This window comes from Seriola lalandi, unplaced genomic scaffold (assembly GCF_002814215.2).
Source record: "Seriola lalandi dorsalis isolate HSWRI2012SDOR001 ecotype SW California unplaced genomic scaffold, Sedor1 jcf7180002054425, whole genome shotgun sequence".
In the NCBI taxonomy this organism is placed as follows: Eukaryota; Metazoa; Chordata; class Actinopteri; order Carangiformes; family Carangidae; genus Seriola; species Seriola lalandi.
The window spans coordinates 658,290-681,824 of record NW_019524978.1 but is presented as its reverse complement, the minus strand read 5'-3'; the positions used below and the strand labels follow the sequence as shown (position 1 = coordinate 681,824).

Below are 23,535 nucleotides of genomic sequence, written 5' to 3'. Positions count from 1 at the left end.
CAGAAGTCAGTTTTATAACACCGCGCCTGGTTCGATGTGGGAGTACAGTGAGCTCTTGTGTAAACCGACATTTATTGCGTTTGATACTTGCAAGCTTTTACCTGGAGGAGAAGACAGAATGAAAGGAGCTATTCTGCTTGTATGGCAGAATATAGATATATAGATGTCTTCTATCTGGGATGTGACCCCTGTAGGCTCACTCCACTCTATTTCACCATTTTAGCTGAGAGAAATAGAAGATTTATGGTCTGAGAAATTGTATGTCTGTGGGTAATATAAGCAGCAGGATTTTGTGTGTTTAATTGATTGAGATCTCCCCTGTGGTCTCGGCATGCAGTGAAAAAATTCAGTGAAGCTACTGACTGACTTCCAGTCTGACAGCATCCTGTGGCAGCATGTTTCCTCACTCACCCTGCTGGCCTATGACATGTGGCTGAAGGATTTTTAGTAGGTCATTATTTACGGTGTGGGGATAAGCATATTGCCCTCATCTCATCTGCTATCATTTCCTCTGGGCAGACAGGAGCTGGGCCAACCGTAGCAGGGCGGCTTTCAAGCCTGCTGTTGACCTACTTACACTGCCTAACCGATTTACTCTTTGCTCATTTCCACAGTGGAAATAAAATTAGGAGTAATTACAAAGTTCCTGGCCTCTCAGTACACTGCATAATCCACTGGGCTGCTTATTGGACCGGGCATTGCTGGCACTAAAAAGGTCAAGGGAGTTTTCAGAAATGATCACACACTTACTCTTTGTTGATGGGGTGAGAAGGCAAGGACAGTGGCATCACTCATATGACAGTTGCTGCTTTAGGTAATAATAAAATAGGCTACTGCGCTCTTTACTTCTCCTTTCTTGAATTTATTTCTGTTTCTTATTTAGATCCCAGAATAATGTTAAGAAGTGTGACCACAGCAGACAGAGGAGTGACCAGTTTATAGTAAAATCTGATGAAGCATCTTCACACTCCTAAAACACAGTATTCAAAGGCATGCTGCAGTGGAAGCTTATGCTGTGAGATTAAAGTGGTAATCTGCAAAATCCATGTTTTGATTTATTTTGGTGACATATTTGGAAGTGTTGAAAGGTAACTACTGCAACCAAGTACTTATTTTACTTGAGTATTTCCATTTTTTTTTGCTACTTTAGACTTGGATTCAACCATATAGGCCTATATATTGCACTTTTTTACTAATTTTACTCTTTCAGCACTTTGAGGACATAACATGAACGAAAATACAGGACAAATTGTGTCCCCCTCCATAGAAAACATAGCCTTCGCAGTCACCAGATCTCAACCCAATTGAACCTATGGGAGAATTTGGACTTATATCTTAGACAGGGCTCTCCAACACCACCATCAAAACAGTAAATGAATTATCTTATGGAAGAATGGTGTTCATTCATTCATTCAGTGCCAGAGACTTTTAGAATCAATGCCAAGACACAATGAACCTGTTCTGGCAGCTTGTGATGGCTCAGCACTTTGCTACACTTTATATTGGTTTTTAATTCGTCACCTGTCGGTATATAAGATTAAAGTTAAGTTAAAATTTGTTCCCCCACGCCCAGCAACAACATTTAAATGTCGCAGCATCCATAATAATTCAATTATGCTCAAAAAAACATCACTATCAGTGCTTGCCAGTCACTCACCAGCATGTTGTTAGCTGATTGAGTTAGCAGCTGATGTTAACTGTAAGCACTGTTGTCTGCAAGTGTGAGGTGGATGGGATTGGTTGGTTTGTTTGGTGGGTTTGGCTTCATTATCTGCCAGTGCTGGCAACATGCTGGTTATTAGCTTAGCCTGTCAGTTCACATTGCTAGGCTCACTTAGCTAAGCTGGTTAGCTTGCCATATTAGTTTGCTTACCCATGTCAAAGTTCATGGTAATGTGAGCCCATCACATGTGCTTGGTGATGTTAGCTTTGTGTCCTGGCAAGGGTTCTTTGTGAGGCCATGTGTTTCTAGCATGTGTTAGCCAGAGTGTTAGCTTGCTTTGGAGGACTGTTGAGAGGTGGGAGGTACGTGTGCCCTACACTAGTTATTGAGAAGGTGCCCACCTGATGACCCTGTGGACTTGCTATTACGGTATACTACACTTAGCTTCACAATGAAAATATTCTTTTGTCTTTTGTAAGACAGGTCAAAAATTCATGTGTGGACACATTTCTCATACCAGAGAGGTTGCTAATTAGTGTCTTGGGATGTTTGACTACTGAGCAGCATGGCATTCAAACGTTGCTGCCTTTCAAGCCAGTGGGGCCGGCCGATGCAGTGTAACCTAAGTAGAAGCATTGAGGGTACAAGGGCTGACTAAGCAGCCAAGGACAGTTAAAATGAACATCAGGTCAGGATTAGAGAATAGTGTCACCTGATATAGGGCTCAGTGGTACTGCACGGCCTAATGACAGGTCAAAACATCATTTAACATTTGTACTGGGCCTCCATCTACATTTAAGCACATTTCACCATGTGTACTGATATATACTTTTGCTGAAAATACTTATTTTACACCCATAAGTTTCTAATTTCACTTACAGAAATAATTTTGAATGCATGACCTTTATTTATAAGAGAGTATATTTACTTTGTGGTACTGGTACTTTTACTAAAGTAAAGGATTTGAATCTTTCACCACTGCTCTGTGGTTTTGGCACCAGTGTTTTTGAATAGTACTTCCCGGCTATCATCTCCCAATAAAACAGAGTGTGAGAGTGTTACTGTGGGAAATATTGTTTTTGGTCTGCTCAGTTGTGCTGGCTGTTTCTCATGCTCACCTGTCCAGTGTAGGCGAAGTCTAAAGCGTGCTTTAGTCCAACGCTGGTCACCCCTTGCAGAGTCACTTCGTCTGCCTCACTCTCCACCATGCACAGGCTGAACATGGCCTGATGACACATAGCCAAAACATGGAGGTTAGCTGAAGGAACACAACACCACAGATATTCTATATAGCACTAATGGTCTTTGGTTTAAAAAAAAATTAGACCAAGCAATGACACATTTGAATTGAAAATGCCAAATTTTAATTTGAATTGATGGTAAAATCAATCCAACTTTGTTCTTCCAGTCATTCAATGTCGATTCTGTAAGGTTGTTTATATTAGACTGGCTTTGTATGTGTACTTGCTAAAAAAAATTAATCAAAACTTGCCAGACACAACATCCTAGAGCCCTTCTGTATTGATTTACCTGCCTTGGCCCCTGGAGGTCAGAAGAAATAAACAGCATAATCAGTACTTTCTGTTTCACTGCCTCTCTGTCTTTCTCTCCTTCTGTCACGCACATGCGCACACACGCACACACACACGCACACACACACACACACACACACACACTCTCTCACAGTCATGCGGGTGCACATCACACATGTGAAATCAAAGCAGCGGACGCAGCATCTGCAGTCTGACCCTGCTGTGCGTGAGTCCAGCTTGCTGCTCGCTAATCAAAGCTATTGACTGGTGTCACACCATGAGGGGATGTTAGAGCCATTGATCAGGGCCGACCAACAAAGCGCAGCAGTGTGGAGGGGAAGAGTGAGAGGAGGGCGATGGGTCAAATGTGGCAACGGTGAAGAACACCTCCACTACTATGTCTTCTTAGTTATGAGGCGCAGCAAGGTTATGAAGGTTTAGTTTATTTTTCTGGGTTGTAATGGGACAAACAGACACCATTAATTACTTTTGAAAACTAGTTGTAGCTGATCTAGGCAATTTCTTTCCCTGCAGTTTCCCCGCCTCACTATAATGATCTAGCTAACTCTAGCAATTTCGCATATCTTTTTAATCATGGTAGCAGTTTGCAGAGCAGTCACTCTACACTATCTCTACTGAGAGACTGGTGTATAACTGCATTATAAGGTTCAAAGGCCCCTCAGGCTGGCCAGTTAGCATAGCATCTCTTTCTGTCACGAAAATGACATTCATTCCTCCCAAACCTCATCCGATTCTCTCTGATTCAGAGGCACCAACCCCCTCCGATGGCAAATGTGATGTGTGAGACAAGGTCGACTTCAGGCCATGCTGAGTTTTAACCAAGGCCTGCTCATCTCTCCTCAGAGCTCAGCCTTGTTGATTCACCACTGCTCTAATTAAAAATCCACTGGTCCACTGAGCACGGGAGGTCCTGTGGCTAAACCTGGGGTGTGATGGTGGCTGAGCTTTGGTCAGAGTGTACAAGAGTGTAAAACGCAGAAAGTTGGAGAGAGACATAGGCAGTAAATAAAAAGCAGAGGAGGAACTGCCTATGTGTTCACTTCTATTGAATGTTAGCATATGAATGGTGGTGGGTTGGTGGGGGGGTTGGGGGTTGTGAGAGGGCGCTTTGAGAGCGTCTGCAGAGCTGTTCGCCTCCAGCATGAATGCTCCTGACCTTGGTGGAGGAGCTGAGGGAGTGCTGGTGGTGATGGATGCCCCATCTGACTTGGGATATAGATCACAGAGACACATTGAGCCGCTCACTGCAGTCCTTTCACATGATGCTGCAGTGAGAGTGCAGCGCTGCAGTTAGCCTGGCCTGACAGCAAAATTTATGTGTCTGCTTGGGGTGATCATACCAGCGAGCCTCGTGACTCGCTCACACACCCACTGAAATATTACAGTATTCAGTGAGGTTGTTTTTATGTCTGAGTAAAATATTAGAATTTCTCTTAGGGCCTGTGAATATATTTATAGGTATTTCACAGAGATAGAGATATCTTACATGGAAAACGCTTATAATGCCCAAGGCTCAGATGTTTTGGTTTTTGAAGACAAGTGCGAATACCAACGGTTTTGGACTGAAGTTGACAACTGTAGGAATGTTATACAAATATTCTTCTTCAGATTTGACCTTTATCATGTCATGAAATAAGCAAAGTCTACAAGGTTTAGAAGAATTTTACTTTTGACGAGGTAAAAAACCACACATCAAGACCATGGAATATAAAACCTTTGAATTACACAACTGGTATTATTGATAGTATTGTGGTATGTTTGTGTTTGGTTGGATCAAAATGTTGCACACATTAATTCAACTTCTCTGTTCTTCAGACACGGAATAATTCCAATTTTATCCAGCTAACTTCATCAGGGCATTTTGAGGCTTTTATAAAGTTATCCTGAGCAACACTGTTAAGTTGATTGGGGTCCTAATGCTAATGACTTCTATGTTTGTTCTCTATACCTGTAAATTAGTTCATGTATGAGGTTCCAGATAAATTTTGAGACAGATTTGAACCGTCAATGAAATCTGGTTAGCTCAGTTGTCCCCATTCCAAGAACAAGGCTCAGGTATTTTTTATAGACAACCACTATATTCTTGACTGATGCTGTATTATATTATATAAAACATATAATACCCATATGCTAAAACCCATAGACCTGTTTAGCCCGACATCAGTGATGCAGTTGTTTTAGCACCCTATTGTTTCTTATATACTGCAAAGAAAACCGAAGTTGAGCACTGAATGGTTTTTCATGCGCTCTGAGAGGTGAGTGGGATAAAACACTGTGCACATCAAATCCTCACACACTGACGTCCCCTCAGGGATCAATTTACAGTATATCAAATGATCAAATCAAGCCGTGTGAGAAGGCACAGAGGGGCGATTATGTGTTTTGAACTAGATACTGTAAAATCTGTCTTAAAAGAGCACCATCGTCATAAAGTAGTAAAAACAATAACAGAGTTCTGTGTAGTACATGTTGTACATTCAGTGTGAAATGTTTGTTTGAGACAATAATTGCTTTTGATATGAGTTCTGTTCTGTCCTGACTGCAGGGCTAGAAGACAACATTTCTCTGTATGACAAAGAAAACAAGGAGAGACCTAGTGTGTGTGTGTGTTTGTGTGTGTGTGTGTATGTGTGGGTGCTCTCGCTGAGGGTGGTGTGCAATGCTGGTGTGACTGATTTGGCCACGTCTCCCTGAGCTGTCCTGACGTCTTAGTAATGTGACGGCATGGGAAGAGGCAGGTGACACATTCAGGACAAGTCCCAGGTAAACAACCCACGCTTGGTCAGGTATTTCATTACAATCACTCATGTCCACTGGGCTAGATGATGTGTTATAGTCACTACTATGTGTGCATACGGGTATTTGTCTGAGTGTGAAAGGAAGAGACACAGAAGGAGAGAGAAAACACAGTCGCTATTCACGACAGAAGGCACCTTCATCTCCTCAGTAAATTAGCTAAATGAAACCCAGCAGTGGAGTCAGATGATAATGTTGTTAAGGAACGGGGAAGTGCAATGAGTTTTCTTGCTTACTGAAAGAGGCTGATCTAATAATTTTAGTGCCGGAACAACAGTGTTGCTCGGCTCAGCTGGGACTTCAAACAACGGCATTTAAAAACAGAGGCGAAGAACAAAAGGAGGACAAAAGTAAGGAGGATGAACAAAAGGAAGAGAGGAGTGTGACTCGCCCACCCTCAACTCTCTGCAGTGAGGAAGTAAAAATAACACACACACACACACAAACATTCACACAGGAGGAATAATCCCCGGGCAACTTGGACATATTTAATCTGCCTCTTGTTTTCAAGAGGGATTAATTTCTACCTCCTAATCTGCTCAGTGTCCCTAAATCAAATCTCACCGGTGCACTTTTCCCTGTGCGGCCCATCTCAGAAAATCTCCTGCCTGGCTGTCTGACAGCGTGAATCTACCTAAACCTACCTCTGCGGCTTAACTACAATCAGACTGAAGCCTCGGCAATAGACCACACGAAAGCAAACACCGGGGCTGGATCCAGGTGGGCTTGTGAAGGATGAGCTGCTGTAGCACTTTTAATTTGGACTGAAGCCGTCAGTGCTTCATGTTTTGTACCATCTGCACACATAAACCTAACCTTAACAAAAAGACTTGAAATTACTTTTTAAAATTGAGTTTCTCTTAGTCGCCTTTTCTTGGTAAGAAATGAAAGAAGCCCTGAAGCAGCATTTAGACCATTGTACGTATGTGTATAACCCTCCATTAATAATCCATGCTAATGAGGTTCTTTCAGCTGGATCACCAGCAGTGAGACAGGTTTTGTGGCAGTTTTAATAATCCACCGGCCCTGAAGATGGTTACATAACATGTTATTGTCACCTCTATCACATCAGCAGTGGGCTACACTGCCTGACTGATACCTGCTTTTTATAGAGTGGGAAATATCAGCTTGATAAGAGTGCAATCCTCTATTAGTCTAACCATTGTACATACAAAACAAGGGAGCTGTTTATGTTTGTGTGTGCTGAATTATTAACCAAAATATCTTGCTGGTCAGATACAAAGGCTCATTTGCAAAAACATAAGTACATTTTCAATATATGTAATATGGTTGAGGACTCACCCTGAAGTAATCGCTGCATGCTGCCAGGACAGCTTTGTGGGCGTGGAACTTCTGCTCACCGGCCACTAGGGTGACGTCACACAGCAGGCCGTCCTTTCTCTGCTGGTTGAGAGCGGAGAGGACCAAGTCCTGGTGGGACTTTGACTGGCAGAGCCTCTGTCCTGTCAGCATCTCCCTACTGCTACACACACATACACACATGGAGGAGTTGGATTTGTAGATGAGACAAGGCTGTATTATAATGTTAATCACACACTAATAAGAATAGTCAATCTACGACTTGTACTAGTACTCCCATGACTAATCTCACTGCTACTAGTATTGCTATAAGGGTCCTGCTGCTGTTATAACTCCAACTGCAATCTAACACAGACTGAGGATAGGACATTTCCAAATTACACTGTGATTGCAGTTGCATTGAACGTGGACATTCAAGAATTCTTTCACTTTTTTGACAGCTAGATTGTTTTGACAACACAATGGGAAGACACTATACTTTTATCCATGCTATTGGCACAGCTCTATTGACGGCATCTTTGGTTGGCTGGTTCACCACTTTGGTCCAGACTGAAATTATCTCAGCAACTATTAGATAAATTGCAATGAAATAACCATGCTGTCCGTAGCAACACCAGTAGGCAAAAGATTCACATATCAAATTTTGTCCAGACATTCATGGTACTGAGGGGATCAGTTCTAAGGACATTGGTCCTCATTTGCCTTTTCATCTGTCACCACCATGGGGCTGATATTTTTTGGTTTTGATCTTGATAACTGATGGACGGATTGTCATGAAATCTGCTACAGACATTCATGTACCCCAAAGATGAATTATAATCACTTTGGTGATACCTTAACTGTCATCTAGTGGCATCATCAGGTCTACTTTTTAATTAGTCCAAATACCTGCAAAACTAATACCTACCAGTCCTAATTAACAAAAGTTAGCCTAAAAACATGAATAATAACATAATAAGCATATCTGCTAAACATTAGCATGTTAGCTTTGTCACTGTGAGCATGTTTCAATGCTAGCGTTAGTATTTAGCTCAAAGCTCCACTGTGCCTAAGTACAGACAGGGCTGCTAGCTGTATACTTAGTCTTGTTAACACTTTAGCTGTAACATTTTTAAGAAAAAGCAATGTTTTTGAAAATGACAAAAAAGACCAAAAAAGTGAGAGTGTAATCTAGAAATATATTCAATATATTTCATGTTCATAAATGTTTTCCCTGTACTAACAGTCTGTGAAAGTTGTACATGGTGCTAGCATTGCATGGGGAGAACAGTAGGTGGTAAAATTTTCTGTCTCTATGTACAAGAAGTAGAACTAAAAAAAAAAAGGAAATTATTATTATTATTTTTCTTTCTTTTTCATATTTGAAATTGCATCAAGAATGAAATGAAATTCAGTGTAGACCAGTGACACTTTACTAATCACACAAAAGGCTTTGCTATGAATGACATTTCCATTATGCCCCTGCACTTACAAAGAATACTTTCTGCCTGTCAGTTTGTGTTTCACAGTGAGATTCTTTACAGCGGCTGAGACAAATACACAGACTACAGAACCTGTCTGACTGACTGATGGGCTGACTGACTTACTGACTGACTGTATGTTGTGGACCCATGTAGCAGCAAATGCACCCTGTTTTCCAACCCATCCGCAGTCCCTTTCTGCTTGTACCCATCCATCAGCAGCACGCCACCCTGTCCGTCCGAATCCATCTCTGTCCACTTACAGTCCCAGCCGTCACTCTAAATGCAGCTGTCTGCCAGGAGGCTTGCTCTGTCACCTTCATGGTGATGGGGTGTAAGACAGAGGAAATAATGTGTGTGTGTGTGTGTGTGTGTGTGTGTGTGTGTGTGTGTGTGTGTGTGTGTGCGCGCTATGGGCCAGCAGTAAGATGAATGATGAGTCAGGCTGTTTGTTTGATAGTTGGACTCTGCTGAAGGGAGAGCCAAGGGAGAAAAGGACAAAATTGCCTGCTGGATGAGATGGAGGGGAAAACGACAGAGACAGAGTGGAGGAGGGATGGAAGCCCATTATGCCCTTGATGATGAGGATGAAGATTATGGATATATGAAAATATAAAGATGAAAATATTATCTTGATCAGTTTGAAGCTGAAGACTATAATGAGCTGTACTTCAGTGATGTAGTCATTCATTTTCATAAAACTGGTTGATTCACAAGGGGCAGTTTTTTGGTCAAAATTGAAGCAGCATCGACTGACATATCCTGATTTTATGTCACGAGGATGAGTCGAAGGAATACACTGGAGCCTACATTTCCCATAATGCAACGAATAGCATCTTTTTGCCCATGTCTTTCAGATTTCATGTCACCTGTTTGTACAACAAGCAACCAGTGTCTAAGCTCAGACCAAGATGACATCACTGTGTGTTAGTTTTCTCAAACTTGACAAAGGTTCTCAAGAGCCACAGAAAATACAGTATTATATAACTATTTTCATGGAAGGGATAGTACTCCCTGTGACTAATTAGGTGACCTTGACATGTAAAAGTTCAGCTTTGTAATCACTATGTTAGATGAGCATCTTTCAGTGGTGTAAACTATTGTCGGCAACAGTGTCCTACCAGTGTGGGCAGGACACCAAAGTCAGAAATTTCTAAAATCCTACACATAACGACTCTCAAAACGTATTGCTCCATTTGTGTATTATAGCCTCTTGTATTATAAAGACAAAATGGCTGAAGCTCTTGTCAAGCGAAAATCACCACCACCTGCTCCCGGCAAGAAACCACGTTCAGAGGCCGAGAAAACTTACAAACAGCCCCTTTAATTAGATAAAAGAAGGATTCTATTCTGTTGATGGCCAGAACGATTTTAAATCAGTCTGGCAATATTCTACATTTTTCTTATTGTTAACAAAACCCAAGTGAATACCAAAACCAACCATAAATACAATCAATTCGACTAACAAGTATTGAGTGTGTAGCCAAAGCCTGATATTCCTCTGTGCGATAGAACTCTACTGTTGTCAAAAAACAATTTAAAACACAGAAATGAGCCACGCAGTTGCACTTGTGACGTGTTCCTTCATCGCAAAGGATAGTGGACAATGTAGCTTATTTAGAGTTACCCACATACGCCATCCCTCACCAACACAACAAATACACAATTTACTCTTGTCTGAGTAAAGTTTGTTTTAGGAAATAATTCAACCTTAAAAAAATGACTAATTATTTGTGACCCGTTTTTAAAGGTTTGTGTTGGTAGGAAGTATGTTCAGCTGAAATGAGGATGAGAATGAGGGCCACAGTCAAGATGTACTGACAGTTTTTGAGAAAATACATTGTTGTTGAAAACAAAAATGTAGAATATAGAACCTTTTCCTTTAGATAGGTTAACCCTTTTCTAACCTTCACATCCAAACAAAAATATTGGTCTGTTTATAGAGAAAGCTAGCGCGCCTCCACACTGGGAACACCTGTATTGAACACCGTATTGATCTTACATGGATCTTCCTCCGTTTAAAATGAAGAATAGTGCACTCAGTCCCCGAAGCAAGTGGCTATTCATTTGCTGAAATAGTATATTGTTTGTGCGCGTAAGGATTTTTTCTGTTTGTGCCAAGAGCCTCAAGCACCTATGCTGTTATTTCTGACAATTCTTATGGCTGCTCTTTCAAGGCCTTTTCATGTAAAGCGCAGACACTGTGACAGCCACAGGCAGCCAGACTTCAGAGAAGAAAATAACCAGCTCAGCACTTCTCAAAACAAGCTGGGAGTCCAAATTACACCAAGTCCTTCTGGTGTAGCTACAACCTTGACATAATGTGCTACACACCTGAATCTGATATCCCTCAGTCTCCTGCGAGAAAATACCCAGCAGCACTAGAGGGAAACAGAGGTCGGCACAGATGCACTGAAATCCAAGCTGCTCAGGATACTCTGATTGAAACATTACTCACTCAATGTACAGTAAGCCACCCCAGGTCCACTCATGTGGCTATTTTATAGAAGGGAGCTTATGTATGTATGAGGATCGCCTTGAGTGGAGGCAGAGCTGAGTGTACTACTGGCTGCTCTTGAGTGTAGTCCGCAGCAGGATCTAGGTATTGATCCATTCATGAGTGACCTTCAGACGCATGGCCACAAGCAACTGCAACTGATTGATGAGGCAGAGAAGGTGCTTATCCTGTAGTCGTGAGTCCAACCCCAGCACAGGCCAACAAATGCTACGCACATTTCATACCTTTGTCTAAATAAGCCTTTGATGGTGTGGTTGTAAGAATGAAGGAATAATAAAGGAAATGTACTCAAAACATATTTGAAAACCACATCAGGGATGCAAATTATGACTAATAGTCCCTCTCTGGAGTTAAAACACACACACACACACACACACACACACACACACACACACAGACATAGAAATATTTATAGATACATATAACTTCTATTTGAGATACATCGGGTTCTCATCATTTTTCCTCAGAAAAGATTAAACACAGACTATCCGGAAGGTGGATATATTTAGGATCTGATAATCACAACAAGTGGGCCATTGTTCCCTGCAAACCACTGTAATCTCCTGACTGAAAACAACCACAGAGGTAAATGTTGTCTTTTACGCACAAGAGACAATTAGGATTTACGCACGAACAGCGCGCGGGGGACCGAACTGGGGAAGAAAGAGGAAGGTTTGGGTTGCCAGATAAGCAGACACCATTAGTGCATTAACTGTCACGGTCCAAAAGCTCCCAGCTGTCAAAAGGTCTCCTAGCAACAGGCCAGCGCCTCGGTCCACAAACTATGGGGACGGAGAACAGAATAACCTTCCCTCGTACGACCAGAATAATCCTGTTGCATTCATCACGGAGCGCGCTCCGACGATCCACACCAAATTCCTTTTAGAGCACATTTCGGCTTTGCAGGAATTTACTGTATTCAGCTCCCTCTTATCTTAATGTGCCACAGGCTTACGCACCTCATATGAATGTGTTATGAGTCAGTCCCGTCCCCTTTGGCGTCTCCTCCGTTACAGATGTCATTTGATGTCCGAGGTTGGTCTCTTCTGCATCCGCGGCGAGAGAAAGGAAGAGCGCAGCGGCGAGCAGATGTGCTCACTTCTCACGGACACTTTATTGCTTACACTGTAGCACCTAAATTGTTACATTATAACCCCGCCTCTCTACGGCGGTCACATGAATAATATGGACACAGAGGGGATACAGCGCCTCCAGGTGGATAATTGGAAATTGCAACTTGTGTGAAAGTCTGTATGATTACTACATACAGTAAGACAGGCGCCTATAGGGACACAAGGGGTCCTCTTAGGATTTCCAAGGGGTGCACAACATGAGGAATAGTCTGCCTTCTTAATTACTTACCCTGTGGACAGTGTTATACTCAACTGTGTTATTATCATAGCCTACATGTACATTGGGGTTTTTATATTTTTCTGGATACTTCAGTACTATATCAATAAGATTAATCTGTGACTAATAGTATGTAATTTCATAAAATTTACTGAATATTCTGTGGTATTTCTTAAATATTCCCTAAAGGCACTGCTGTGTTTTAGTCCTTTAGAATAATTTGATAAATACCGCTGAATGAAAGTCACACCATCTAGCGGTATGTAGGAAAACTACACCTGGATCCTCGCTCACTTATCCCTTCATCTTTCCACGAAAAAGCAATAGCACCTCCTCTTGACATGGATGAAAAAAAGTTTAACCAAAAAAAGCAAATATTGTCTAAATGAACATTCAAATTCCCTTTCTTAAGTAAACCTGGAAAACAGTCTAATGCCACATATTTTAGATAGAGAAATGAAATCCATAGCTCTGCTTTTTACCTTCGGACTGGGATTGTCCCATCATTGATCTGCCAGCTGCACACATGCTGCGTTCAAGTGCTCCCCGTCAATTCTTACGTTCCGGGCATCCTACTGCTGAATTCAACTGTTTTTAGTCTATCAAGTGACAAACTTGACTTAGAACTGGCTATCATCTGTACAGTGGCTATAGTTTATACTAGGTAGATGAAACTTGAAAACATTTAGTTCAATTAGAACATTTGCATATTTGCGAATAGCCTACGCTTTCTATATGTGATATCCTCTAATATTTGTTTAATGATTTAATGCAACACACTTATATTTAGGTCTGTCTCTCTGTTGTTGGCAAATAGTTTCTATTCTGAAAATACACAGGAGAAAAGAGCGATGAAAACACATTATTATTTCAACATTAATCTGTTTACATCGGTTCATATGCGTTTGTGATGAAATTGTCACATTTCCAACTGCATATGAAGGCAGCTTCAGTTCAGAGCAGCCAGACAAGAAAAGACAGAGGGACCGTGCTGGAGCTTATCGCAGGAAACACACTACCAAATTCCCCACAGATTTGTTCGGACGAGTGTCCATGTAGTCAGCTGTTATATGAACTCCTGGGCAGTTGAGGGTAAGTGTTTGTGAATCGTTTTTTTTACCCTTCATAGTTTTCTAACTTTGTTGTTGCCACCGAAGTTGTTTCGGGCCCCCGTCCCATGGCAGCGACCGAGGCAGGGATGTTTACTGTGCTCTCTCCCGGCAGTTGGTGTCCAATTTACGGGAAAACGACTTTCCTGCTCGCGGTAAACTGACATATTCTTAAAAGGAATAAGTTGTATGGATATATAAGGAATAAAGTTGTGAAATTAAGTTTTCAGTTATTGTTTTACTAACCTGCACATGTCTGCTTGTTAAACTAAAGTGTTGTTGGTTGGTACGTGTCAAATATTTGCTTCGCTAAATTTTGTCTTTTTAATCATTGCTGCTGTGCCAACCGAAAAGTTTTTGCTACTAGCCAAGCACAATGTGCTTACCCTGCTTACCCTAGTAGTAGTCTGCACTATGAAGATTGTTGAAGGTGGTTACTTTACATATAAACAGGGAAATACTAAGTGAACTCTTACCACCAATGATATCAGCATGTAATCATCAGCAACTATATAAACAACTGATCTAGTCATTATTATAAGACCATATCTTTATGTAAATAACTTCAAATACTACTTGTTATAATACACATGTACACGTGTCAGTATACAGAATATAACCAGAACTGACTCAAATGCTTTTGTATTTACTGGGAAAGTATTACACCCTGTGAGGCTTTAAGATTCTTAGTTGAATATACCATGTGAAGCTGTGACACTTTTATGTGAAGCCTAATGTGCATCAACAAGCTGAGACTCATTCTACTGAATCAGCCTGGATCTCTAGCATTCCCCACCCCATGTAAATGCATGCCCTTTTAGTTTGCACGAGGATTGAATGGATTTTAGTCTCTGAATTCCACCTGCCTGATGCGTCTCTAAACAGCGCTTCCCAAACTGGAGCCTGGGGACTTCAAGGAACCTGTAGAGGTGAACAGAAAAAAAATGAGTAGTTAAATTTCATTCTTTAGGTGATAGTGCAATTAGAGGCTGCATGGTAGACTGTTTTGATGATAGGGCTACAGTCTGTCTCTGTGGTTTCTGTGGTAAATGCAGTAATAACCAGCTACAAAAAATCTTCTCAGATGGGGTTCCTGAAGACACATTTTCATGAAATGCAGGTTGTAGTCTAAGACAAACCTCTTTGTCCTTTTTTTGCTGAAAGTTTAAATTCAGTTCAGTAAAATTACTTTCATTTCAGGGATGTGGGATTCCTATCTGTGACCCAAAGGCACATGCTGACCAACCAGGGGGCTGATGGGAAAGCTTTACCTGCTTCAACGCCCACGGGCTCCACTGAGATGTCCCCAGGAGGAGTGAAATGTGGATGACAGCGTGAGCTGGGGAATTCAACGTTTGGGCCAAGATATCCTCACACTGAGCCAAAAAGAAATCTGTTCGAGTTTACACAAAAAAACATACACTCACATACTCGCTCCCAATCAGCCGTCACCATGCTGATGCCAGGACCACTGTGGGTGTGTCTGGCACTGATATGGGTTGGAAGCTGCAGTTCCCACAGCCTGTTTACCTGTGAGCCGATTAAGGTGCATCGGTGCTTGGGGATGTCCTACAACATGACCTTCTTTCCCAACATGATGGAGCACTATGATCAGGATATTGCAGCCAGTAATATGGAGGTGAGTACTCATAACATTACATATATCAGTTTGTTGATATACCAATATTTGACTTGTTGGGCATTAGCCAATCAATCTTGTTGACTGACACTAAAATTTGTTTTTTCCTAAAATCAGATTCATCAGACAGTCTGTATAATATGCAGTGACATTTGATCTTTAAGGCACATTTTTTTTATTGTTCAGTGAAGTTTTATCTTTCAGTTCTTAATTTAAAGTCCCAATTTATTACGGATTTAATCCTGCCTTTTAATTTTGGTGTTGGGTGGGCCAGTCAATACAAACCCATATTGTGGGTGTGAACAGAATTGGCCAAAAACAAAACATTGTTCAGACCCACGGAACTTTATCCTAAACTCCAGGGGATATTAGCTCCAAGAACATAAGTCAGACTGAATTTGGGCGATAAGTTGAACGCATTGATACAGAATATATCTGTGACATTTGGAACAGATGGTATTCACAACCTTGAATCTCTTAAGGGGGAACTTTACATTAAGGGATTTAACAGCTGCTGACCCACGTTAAAGAATCTCATTAGTCTGGGTTTCCATTATGAGTTGTAATTATTATCAGCCTTTGATTAAGGAAAAAAAAAGCTTCCTCTGCTTGTAAATAAAAATTATAATTCAACTCACATTTAAAGATAATGAATATCATCTCAAAATGATTGCCATTATTACTGCTATCATTTCAGCAGCATTCATGGCTCCAGTCCCTAAATGTCAGTGTCTGCCTCAGAAGTGCATATTGATTGAACTGTAATTACCATTTTGTAATGGTCATCAACAGGCAGACACAAATTACCAGCCACAGTTTGTCCACAAATCAAACCTGATTGTTATAGAGCACTATCTAGTGAATAAACTGTCGAAATTGTATTGTTGTGTGCATGATAACCATGAATCTGTATGCCTGGTTTGAATTCTCAGCTCTCATACATAATGGATTTTAAAAACATTGCTCCATGTAAAAGTTGTGCCTAATGCAACTTAGTCAAATATTAGTAGTGTTTGAGTTGTCTGTCATAAAACACATTCTCTGTGTTGTCTTATTCCTAATACCTAATACTTAGCTTTATGATGGCTACCAACATGTTTTCATCCAATACATCTGTAGACCCAGTGTTGCCTTTGGTCTCTCCTCAGCAGTGAACTGCGTCTCAGTCGTAGTTACATCCTGTGTCTTAGCATTCCTCAAGGCCAGGGTTTGGGTTACACATGTTTGGTGTTAGAGCACTGAGCATGAACAGTGATCTGTTGAAGGAATCTTTTGTGTGGCATCTGGCAAAGGTATAGGCTTCTTATTTCACAGTCACCATGCCACGGGCAACTTCATCGACTTTGTTGTGAGAGGCCTTTGATTTCTGGAGGAAGGGGAGGGACACACCCAGTCCTACACAAAGCTGCATACCACAATGAGTATTCTCTCTGTTAATCACTCACTCATTTCCCCCCTGTACACGAGCTTACCTCTGCAGTCCTGTCTCTCAGGTGACGGGCTTACACTCTATGGCCTACATACAACATTACATATTACACATAGCTCTCTCTCTCTCTGAAAGTGTGCAGTGATTTATCACAAAGCCCAGATGCTGTAATCAAGCAGGCTTGTGCTTCGTACTGGGCTCAGTCCAGCCTATCAGTAGGATTTTCCGGAGGAGGGTTAACCTTTTCCGCCCTTGATCCCAGATTCCACCGCTGTTTGCCAGCTTTTGAATCAGAAAAGTTTGAAGTGTTAGAATACAAAGAGAACAGAAAGGCTAATTGACATAAGAGACAGGGCACACTTGAGGCTCTTAAAAAATCTGAGCTAAAGTTTCAAAAGTGAGACTTTAGCCATTTTTTTTGAATCAGTTAATCCTTAAAGTGCTTTGCTATGAAATTCTCTGCAGAGGATTTTCCCTTTAAGACCAAATCAACTCGACTTGTACTGCTGGCCCTGGTTGAAGCTTTCTGAAACGAGGGCAGTTTTTACAGTAACTCTGCTGTAAAGCAAATAAAAGTCAGATTGTTGAGCAATGGGGAGCTCACTGACAAGGAGTCCAGGACCTCCACAGGAGAGAAACAAGGACACTTACTGTCAGAGGGGGCAAGCCCAGGGCCCAGAGACATGGGCCTACTGCCAGACTGGATTTCAGGGGAAAAAAAGAGAGGAAACATTGAATAGTGGACTGTGTGGACTAGAGTGTATGTGTGTGTTTTGTGTCCAAATATTGGCAGCATAGACTGACATAAGTCTGTCTGCAGATGAAGGTGTGATGATGGTTGATGAGGTCCAAACCATGACTCCCCACAACTCTAAAATGTCCACATGATTTAAGCAGTGTGAACACAGAATCCTGGCTGATATAGCTGGTTAATAGGCAATAATAATAGAGAAACCTCTGCTAGTCTACACAGTGTACAGTTACTTGAAATCCAAGGTTACAGAAACAACAGCACAGACATGATTTGGACTTGTTTAACTGGAATCAAGTTGTCTTCCGGGTAAGCTGTGTATCCCACTGATAATCCACACACCCCGCAGACACACTAATACTGTGGCTCCTCAGCAGCCTAACCTATCAACAGCTGTGTGCATTCCAGCCTTCCTGGCCTGTTGTGTGTTTCCCAACGTCCGTACACTCATTTCCTGCCACCTACACTGCACCCCCTTCTCCTTCCCCTCTCACAAGCTCCTGACCACTGTGTTGAAACGGAAGAACATGGTTCCCAGCCAGTGAATGGGCTTCTTTGTGTGGCGCTATAGAGTAATGCAGCTCGAAAAAATGAAGTTAATACTTTATGTAGAGCAGTGGTTCTCAATGTTTTTGACTTTTAACTCCTTAAAATAAAGCAACGTTAACTTGTGACAAATCATCACCAGTTTATGTCTATTGACCAGAGACCGGGTCAACCAAAGTATGATTAATTTTTTTTTCTATTTTAACCTTTTTATGTCACAAAGATTGTGATGTGTGATATGTTTCTTTTTGAAAAGTAAAAAGTCCTCAAACTCATAAACTTTAAATATATTGAACAAGTTAATGTATTTTCAGATTAACCTCAGATGTGGATCATAAGCTCTCATTTTCAGTGTTACATAACTTTTCTCTGGATCCCCAGCCATTCATGCCCCTGGCGAACCTGCGCTGCTCTCCAGACGTCCACCACTTCCTTTGCCAAGCCTTTATCCCAGCATGCACTGAGGAAGATAAGGTGATCCGTCCGTGCCGAGAGCAGTGTGAGACTGTTCTGTCCGACTGCGAAGAGAATATTCGAATCTTTGGCATCACCTGGCCCCCTGAGCTACAGTGTGACAAGTAAGCCTCAATTACACACAATCCACAAGAGCAAAACTAATCATCCCTGATCAATTCATTATCCTGTTACTGTTTTTATCCTCTAGATTGGACCCATGTAGCTCCCCTGATGGTTCAGTGTTTCCTGCAACCACGCCAGCGATCTCCTCCTCAGCAAAGAGGGACCTGGGCTTCTGGTGCCCTCTGCAGTTAAAGACCAAGCCAGGCCATGGATCATCATTCCTGGGCGCCCAGGATTGCGCTCCGCCTTGCTCCAACATGTACTTCAAACCCCATGACATTGACTTTGCCAAGAGCTTCATCGGTGTGTGCTCTATCATCTGCCTGGGCGCCACACTCTTCACTTTCCTCACTTTCCTCATCGATGTCAAACGTTTCCGCTACCCTGAGCGCCCCATCATCTTCTACGCCGTCTGTTACAGCTTTGTCTCGCTCATATATTTCATCGGGTTCCTGCTGGGAAACAATGCAGCCTGTACCAAGGCGACACATCCTGCAGGTGTTGATACAGTCGTGCTCGGCTCTCAAAGCAAAGGGTGCACTTTGCTTTTCATGCTCCTCTACTTCTTCTCCATCGCCGGTATCGTCTGGTGGGTCATACTCACCATCACCTGGTTCTTGGCAGCTGGACCCAAGTGGAGCTGTGAGGCGATAGAGAAGAAAGCGGTAAGCTTTTTAAGAGTGTATGGTCATGTGTTAGTAGCAAATACCAAGAAAATACAGAGAGGAAATGTAGAAATAAAAATATAAAATGAGCAAAAACAGGCTATTAACAACCAGGAGGATGGTGCACACTCCAAAACATTGTTCTTTGTTCTCCGTCTGCAGGTGTGGTTCCACTCTGCTGCTTGGGGGATCCCGGGGACGCTCACTGTCATGCTGCTTGCTCTGAACAAGGTTGAAGGGGACAACATCAGTGGGGTTTGTTTCGTGGGACTCTATGACCTGGACGCCCTGCGCTACTTTGTTCTGGCTCCGCTGTGTGTGGGCGTCATAGTCGGCCTCTTCCTCATCCTGGCAGGCATCGTTTCTCTCAACCACGTCCGGCAGGTCATTCAACACGACGAGCGTAACCAGGAGAAGCTGAAGAAGTTCATGATCCGCATCGGTGTGTTCAGCTGCCTCTACCTGGTCCCGCTGGTCACCTTGTTAGCCTGCTACACCTACGAACAGAGCCACCGCAGCACCTGGGAGAATACCTGGATCAACGACCGCTGTCAGGAGTACAGCATCCCCTGTTCCTACAAGGTAGACAGTCAAAGACAAATTAGAAGAGGCTTTCCAACTCACTATATTCGTTTCCTTGGTTGATGCGATTGATTGAACATCTGTGGTTTGTTGTGGGCTAGATGAGAGCACAAGGCACGTGTGCTGGTATGTGAAAAACATACAAGTCAAAGCACGTTGTAAACTTGCAAAAACTGATCAAGGATGAAAAGACCGTATAAATAAGGTTGGATACTAAAATATGAAACTACAATCAGTAGTTGAAAAATGTTCTGTCTGTGTTTTGTTGATAATATTAACACACTTACTTTTGTTGAAAGGTCACTGGACCCTGGTGAACCTAAACATATCCATTACCAAAAAGCTAAGAGCGCAGTTTCCCACACACTCTTAATTACTTTAAAAATAAACTCACATTCCAGTGTGGCCAATCCCTGAATGGGCTGCTGCATGTGTTGAAAGTTTTATGTCCAATGTGAAATTTGAAGTAACTAAATATAAATATTTAGGCAGATGTTTTAAGAAAGGCCTGACGGTCAATGTCACTTTGCATGGGATTTAACTAACAGAGCTAAAACAGCCCAAGTACATAAAACTCACAGCAGGGGAACTAACACAAAAATGACAGTATATTGCATTTCTGTATAATTTGATAAATAAAAATGGCTGTCCATTTAGAAATCTAAAAACATAAATGGACAGTGTAAAAATGTCAAATGTTGAAGGTCAGTCTCTGAGCCGAAAAGTTCAGAAAGCTTGGTTTTGTCTGAAGTAAAGAAAATTGAATTTGTTAATTCACACTTGCTTTAAATCACAAGGATTCTGTTTCCATCTGAGTTTGTCTCTTTGTTTCAGACAACGGAGCACGACCGTCCTGACCTCTCTCTGTTTTTGGTGAAATACTTGATGACACTGGTGGTTGGAATATCGGCAGTGTTTTGGGTCAGCAGCAAGAAAACATGCTCTGAATGGGCCTACTTCTTCAACAGGACCCGCAAGAGAGAGTAAGACCCCTTCAAATCCATGTTTCCATGAGATATAAATATGTAGTTCCACTGAAAATTTCATGTTCTGTAATCGACAGTCCCATCAGCGAGAGCCGCCGGGTGCTCCAGGAGTCCTGTGAGTTCTTCCTCAAGCACAACAGCCGCGTCCAGCACAAGAAAAAGCACTACAAGCCCAGCTCCCACAAGCTGAAGGTCATCTCCAAGTCCATGGGCACGAGCACAGGCGCTGCCCCCACCAATCCCTCCGCAGCAGCCAACACCAACAGTCAAGGAACCTCTGCAGTGGGCAATCACGAGCCTCATGTGCAAGGTTCTCTGTCCGAGACCTCAGCCAGGGAGCACATGGACAGGGGCACCTCCAGCCGAAGCTCCAGGAGGGGGGAGAGGGACAGAGAGAGGGAGCGGGAGGGGGGAGAGAGACGCAGCAAAGGTGGAAGCTCCAGTAAGGTCAGCAGCCGTTCAGAGAGCATGCACAGGGTCCCAGATGGCAGGTAAGTGAGACAGATCTGAGATAACTGTGATAGAACTATTGAAAGTTTTACCTTTTTTGTACTTTTATGTTTCTTAGAAACTCAGACTTAACACTTTTACTATTTATAGAATTTTTTTTCCTTACATGATAGACATTTCTGTTGCATCTCAGCTCTGTTTAGGTTGTTTGTTCCTCTTTATGGTGAAAATGTGAACTGAAGCTACATCTGTACAAGCAATAACCACCAATAACCTCGAATGTGTCCTGGCCGGTTTAGGATGACCCCGAGGAGCGAGCTGTCAGAGGCCAGGCAGGTTCCCAGTGGACAGCAGCATCCAGCTTTAAACCTATCACACAGCAGCAGCTTCATCCAAGACTCCACCCACCAGCTGGTGCACCAGGTGCATGAGGAGAGCAAGGACACAAAGGACAGCAGCTGCTGAGACATCTGACCCTGAAGTTTATCTGTTGTTCCATCCATCCATCCATCCATCCATCCATCCATCCATCCATCCATGTATCCACCCATCCATCCATGATACCACTGAGAAAACAGTCACTTGATGCTGGTTGATGTAACCATTTATTTTTCTTGTCATACATCATGTAAGATCCATACATCAGATTATGAGTGTATTGGTTGCTTTATGGTCAGTGAATGTCCGTTGCCAACAAAATGTAACAAACCTTGAGTATTTCAAATGTGATATGTTGGACCAGAATCTGAGTGTAAGTGTAAAGGCGTTAGATGATTTAGTTTGGGTGACAGCTTTGTTTTTCAGCTTTACTGAACTTTTAGCCGTACACCTGAATGTTGCAGAGCAGTGCAGCTCTATCCCAACTATACAACTGCCAGTTAAATTTTATAGCATGCATAAAGTCTGCTGTTGTGTAGATTGGTAATTCAGAGGTATTAAATGCATACTAGTGAACAAAAGCAATATTAATGTAAATATTCTGTTTTTTAGAAAGTCTTTCACTGGACAAGTCGCTACACTGAGAGTTGTGTTAGAAAGGTCATGATATTGCCAAACATTCAACATCTTCCTGTGTTTTTTGAATGTCTTATTGTTCTTGCTGGAAAGATGGTTTGTCTTGAAACCTCGTTTTGTAATACACACTGTGCTACTTTTTTTCTCCTTTGAAAAAAGGCATACTCTTAAACTTGATATAGTTGATTTTTTTAGTTTTCTTAAAAGATGTGCTTTTATTTTGTGTTTTTTTTACTTGTTTCTGTTGTGTAAACACTGATTCTGCAGAGGTCGGTCCCTGTAAGGATTTTCAAACATGCGTCCTGTGACTTTGGATAAAGTATAGCTTTATAGTTTTCTAAAAGAACGTGCCTTCCTTTGAGTAGCTCCTCATCTTCAAAGAATCTACAGATGTTCTGCATGTGTGATGTGTCTACCTGTGTTCTTGTTGCAGGGGTAAATTCTTATGATCTTCAAGCAAATTGAGGAAATAAATCAAACAGGTTTTGCACTATTTGACATTAGAAGCACAAACCACTAATTATTAAGTATGAATAGTCATAAAGAAACAAAAAAACAGGATTTGGGGATTGTTCAGGGCTTATTTATAACAAGGGCCACGGGCCATATATCTGTCCAAGAATTTCTAGAAGAATTTCTGTGGATTATTTGAACATCTGTCATGCTGTACTGTCTTTTAAGGGACTGATTCTTCCCTCAAGTTTCTTTACCTTTTATATTTGGGAGTCACGTGACAATACCAGTAACACTAATTTAAAGGGATTCATTGTCTGTCTTTTTCTACTGTATATTCTCAGTCTGGCCTGTGGACAGGGGTCTTTGCTCATGCTGTACCAAGACTTAGTGTCGCCTATGAAATGCTCTCTACAGTTCTGTGAGCTGTTTTTACTATTTTTATGTAGCCTGTCTTTTCAGTCAAGTTTTATATCCGTACAATTTCATTTTGATAAAATACTGAATAATAAAAGATTGAATTTTTGTTTTTGTCTTTGTCAATAATTAATAGAATTTAGTAAAGATTTTACTTTATCAACACTAAACAAATAAAAAACAGTAACAGAACAGTATTAACTTTTCTTTGCACACGGGCCTACACTGGTGTATGAATCTCATAGGGATGTTATG

At 41.8% G+C, this 23,535-nt stretch overlaps 2 protein-coding genes across 4 annotated transcripts in view; one reads left to right on the top strand and one right to left on the bottom strand.

The window, feature by feature from the left end:
* klhl32 (kelch-like family member 32) overlaps positions 1-12,426 on the bottom strand; it is a 29,526-nt gene extending 17,100 nt beyond the window's left edge. For 2 of the 3 annotated variants that reach the window (XM_023410383.2, XM_023410385.2), the window contains exons 1-3: positions 12,270-12,426; positions 7,315-7,495; positions 2,782-2,889 (exon numbers count right to left, since the gene is read on the bottom strand). In XM_023410383.2, the coding sequence (XP_023266151.1) occupies positions 2,782-2,889; positions 7,315-7,495; positions 12,270-12,274 (294 nt within the window). In that variant the 5' untranslated portion in view covers positions 12,275-12,426. The remainder of the gene's footprint in view (positions 1-2,781; positions 2,890-7,314; positions 7,496-12,269) is intronic. The other variant, XM_023410384.2, reaches the window with a different exon arrangement.
* Positions 12,427-13,613: 1,187 nt separating this feature from the next.
* fzd6 (frizzled class receptor 6) lies at positions 13,614-23,388 on the top strand. The gene is made up of 8 exons (XM_023410502.2): positions 13,614-13,752; positions 14,970-15,408; positions 18,516-18,712; positions 18,799-19,378; positions 19,541-19,960; positions 20,795-20,943; positions 21,024-21,437; positions 21,696-23,388. Exons 2-8 carry the CDS (start codon positions 15,223-15,225, stop codon positions 21,859-21,861), a joined length of 2,112 nt encoding a protein of 703 aa, XP_023266270.1. The 5' UTR covers positions 13,614-13,752; positions 14,970-15,222; the 3' UTR covers positions 21,862-23,388.
* Positions 23,389-23,535: the final 147 nt, after the last annotated feature.

Bases quoted from the DNA above. Each gene is read 5' to 3' on its own strand.
- fzd6 (XM_023410502.2), top strand. From the start codon at position 15,223: ATGCTGATGCCAGGACCACTGTGGGTGTGTCTGGCACTGATATGGGTT. The intron at 20,944-21,023 runs GTAAGACCCCTT...TGTAATCGACAG, and splicing joins AACAGGACCCGCAAGAGAGA to TCCCATCAGCGAGAGCCGCC. The intron at 21,438-21,695 runs GTAAGTGAGACA...TGGCCGGTTTAG, and splicing joins CACAGGGTCCCAGATGGCAG to GATGACCCCGAGGAGCGAGC.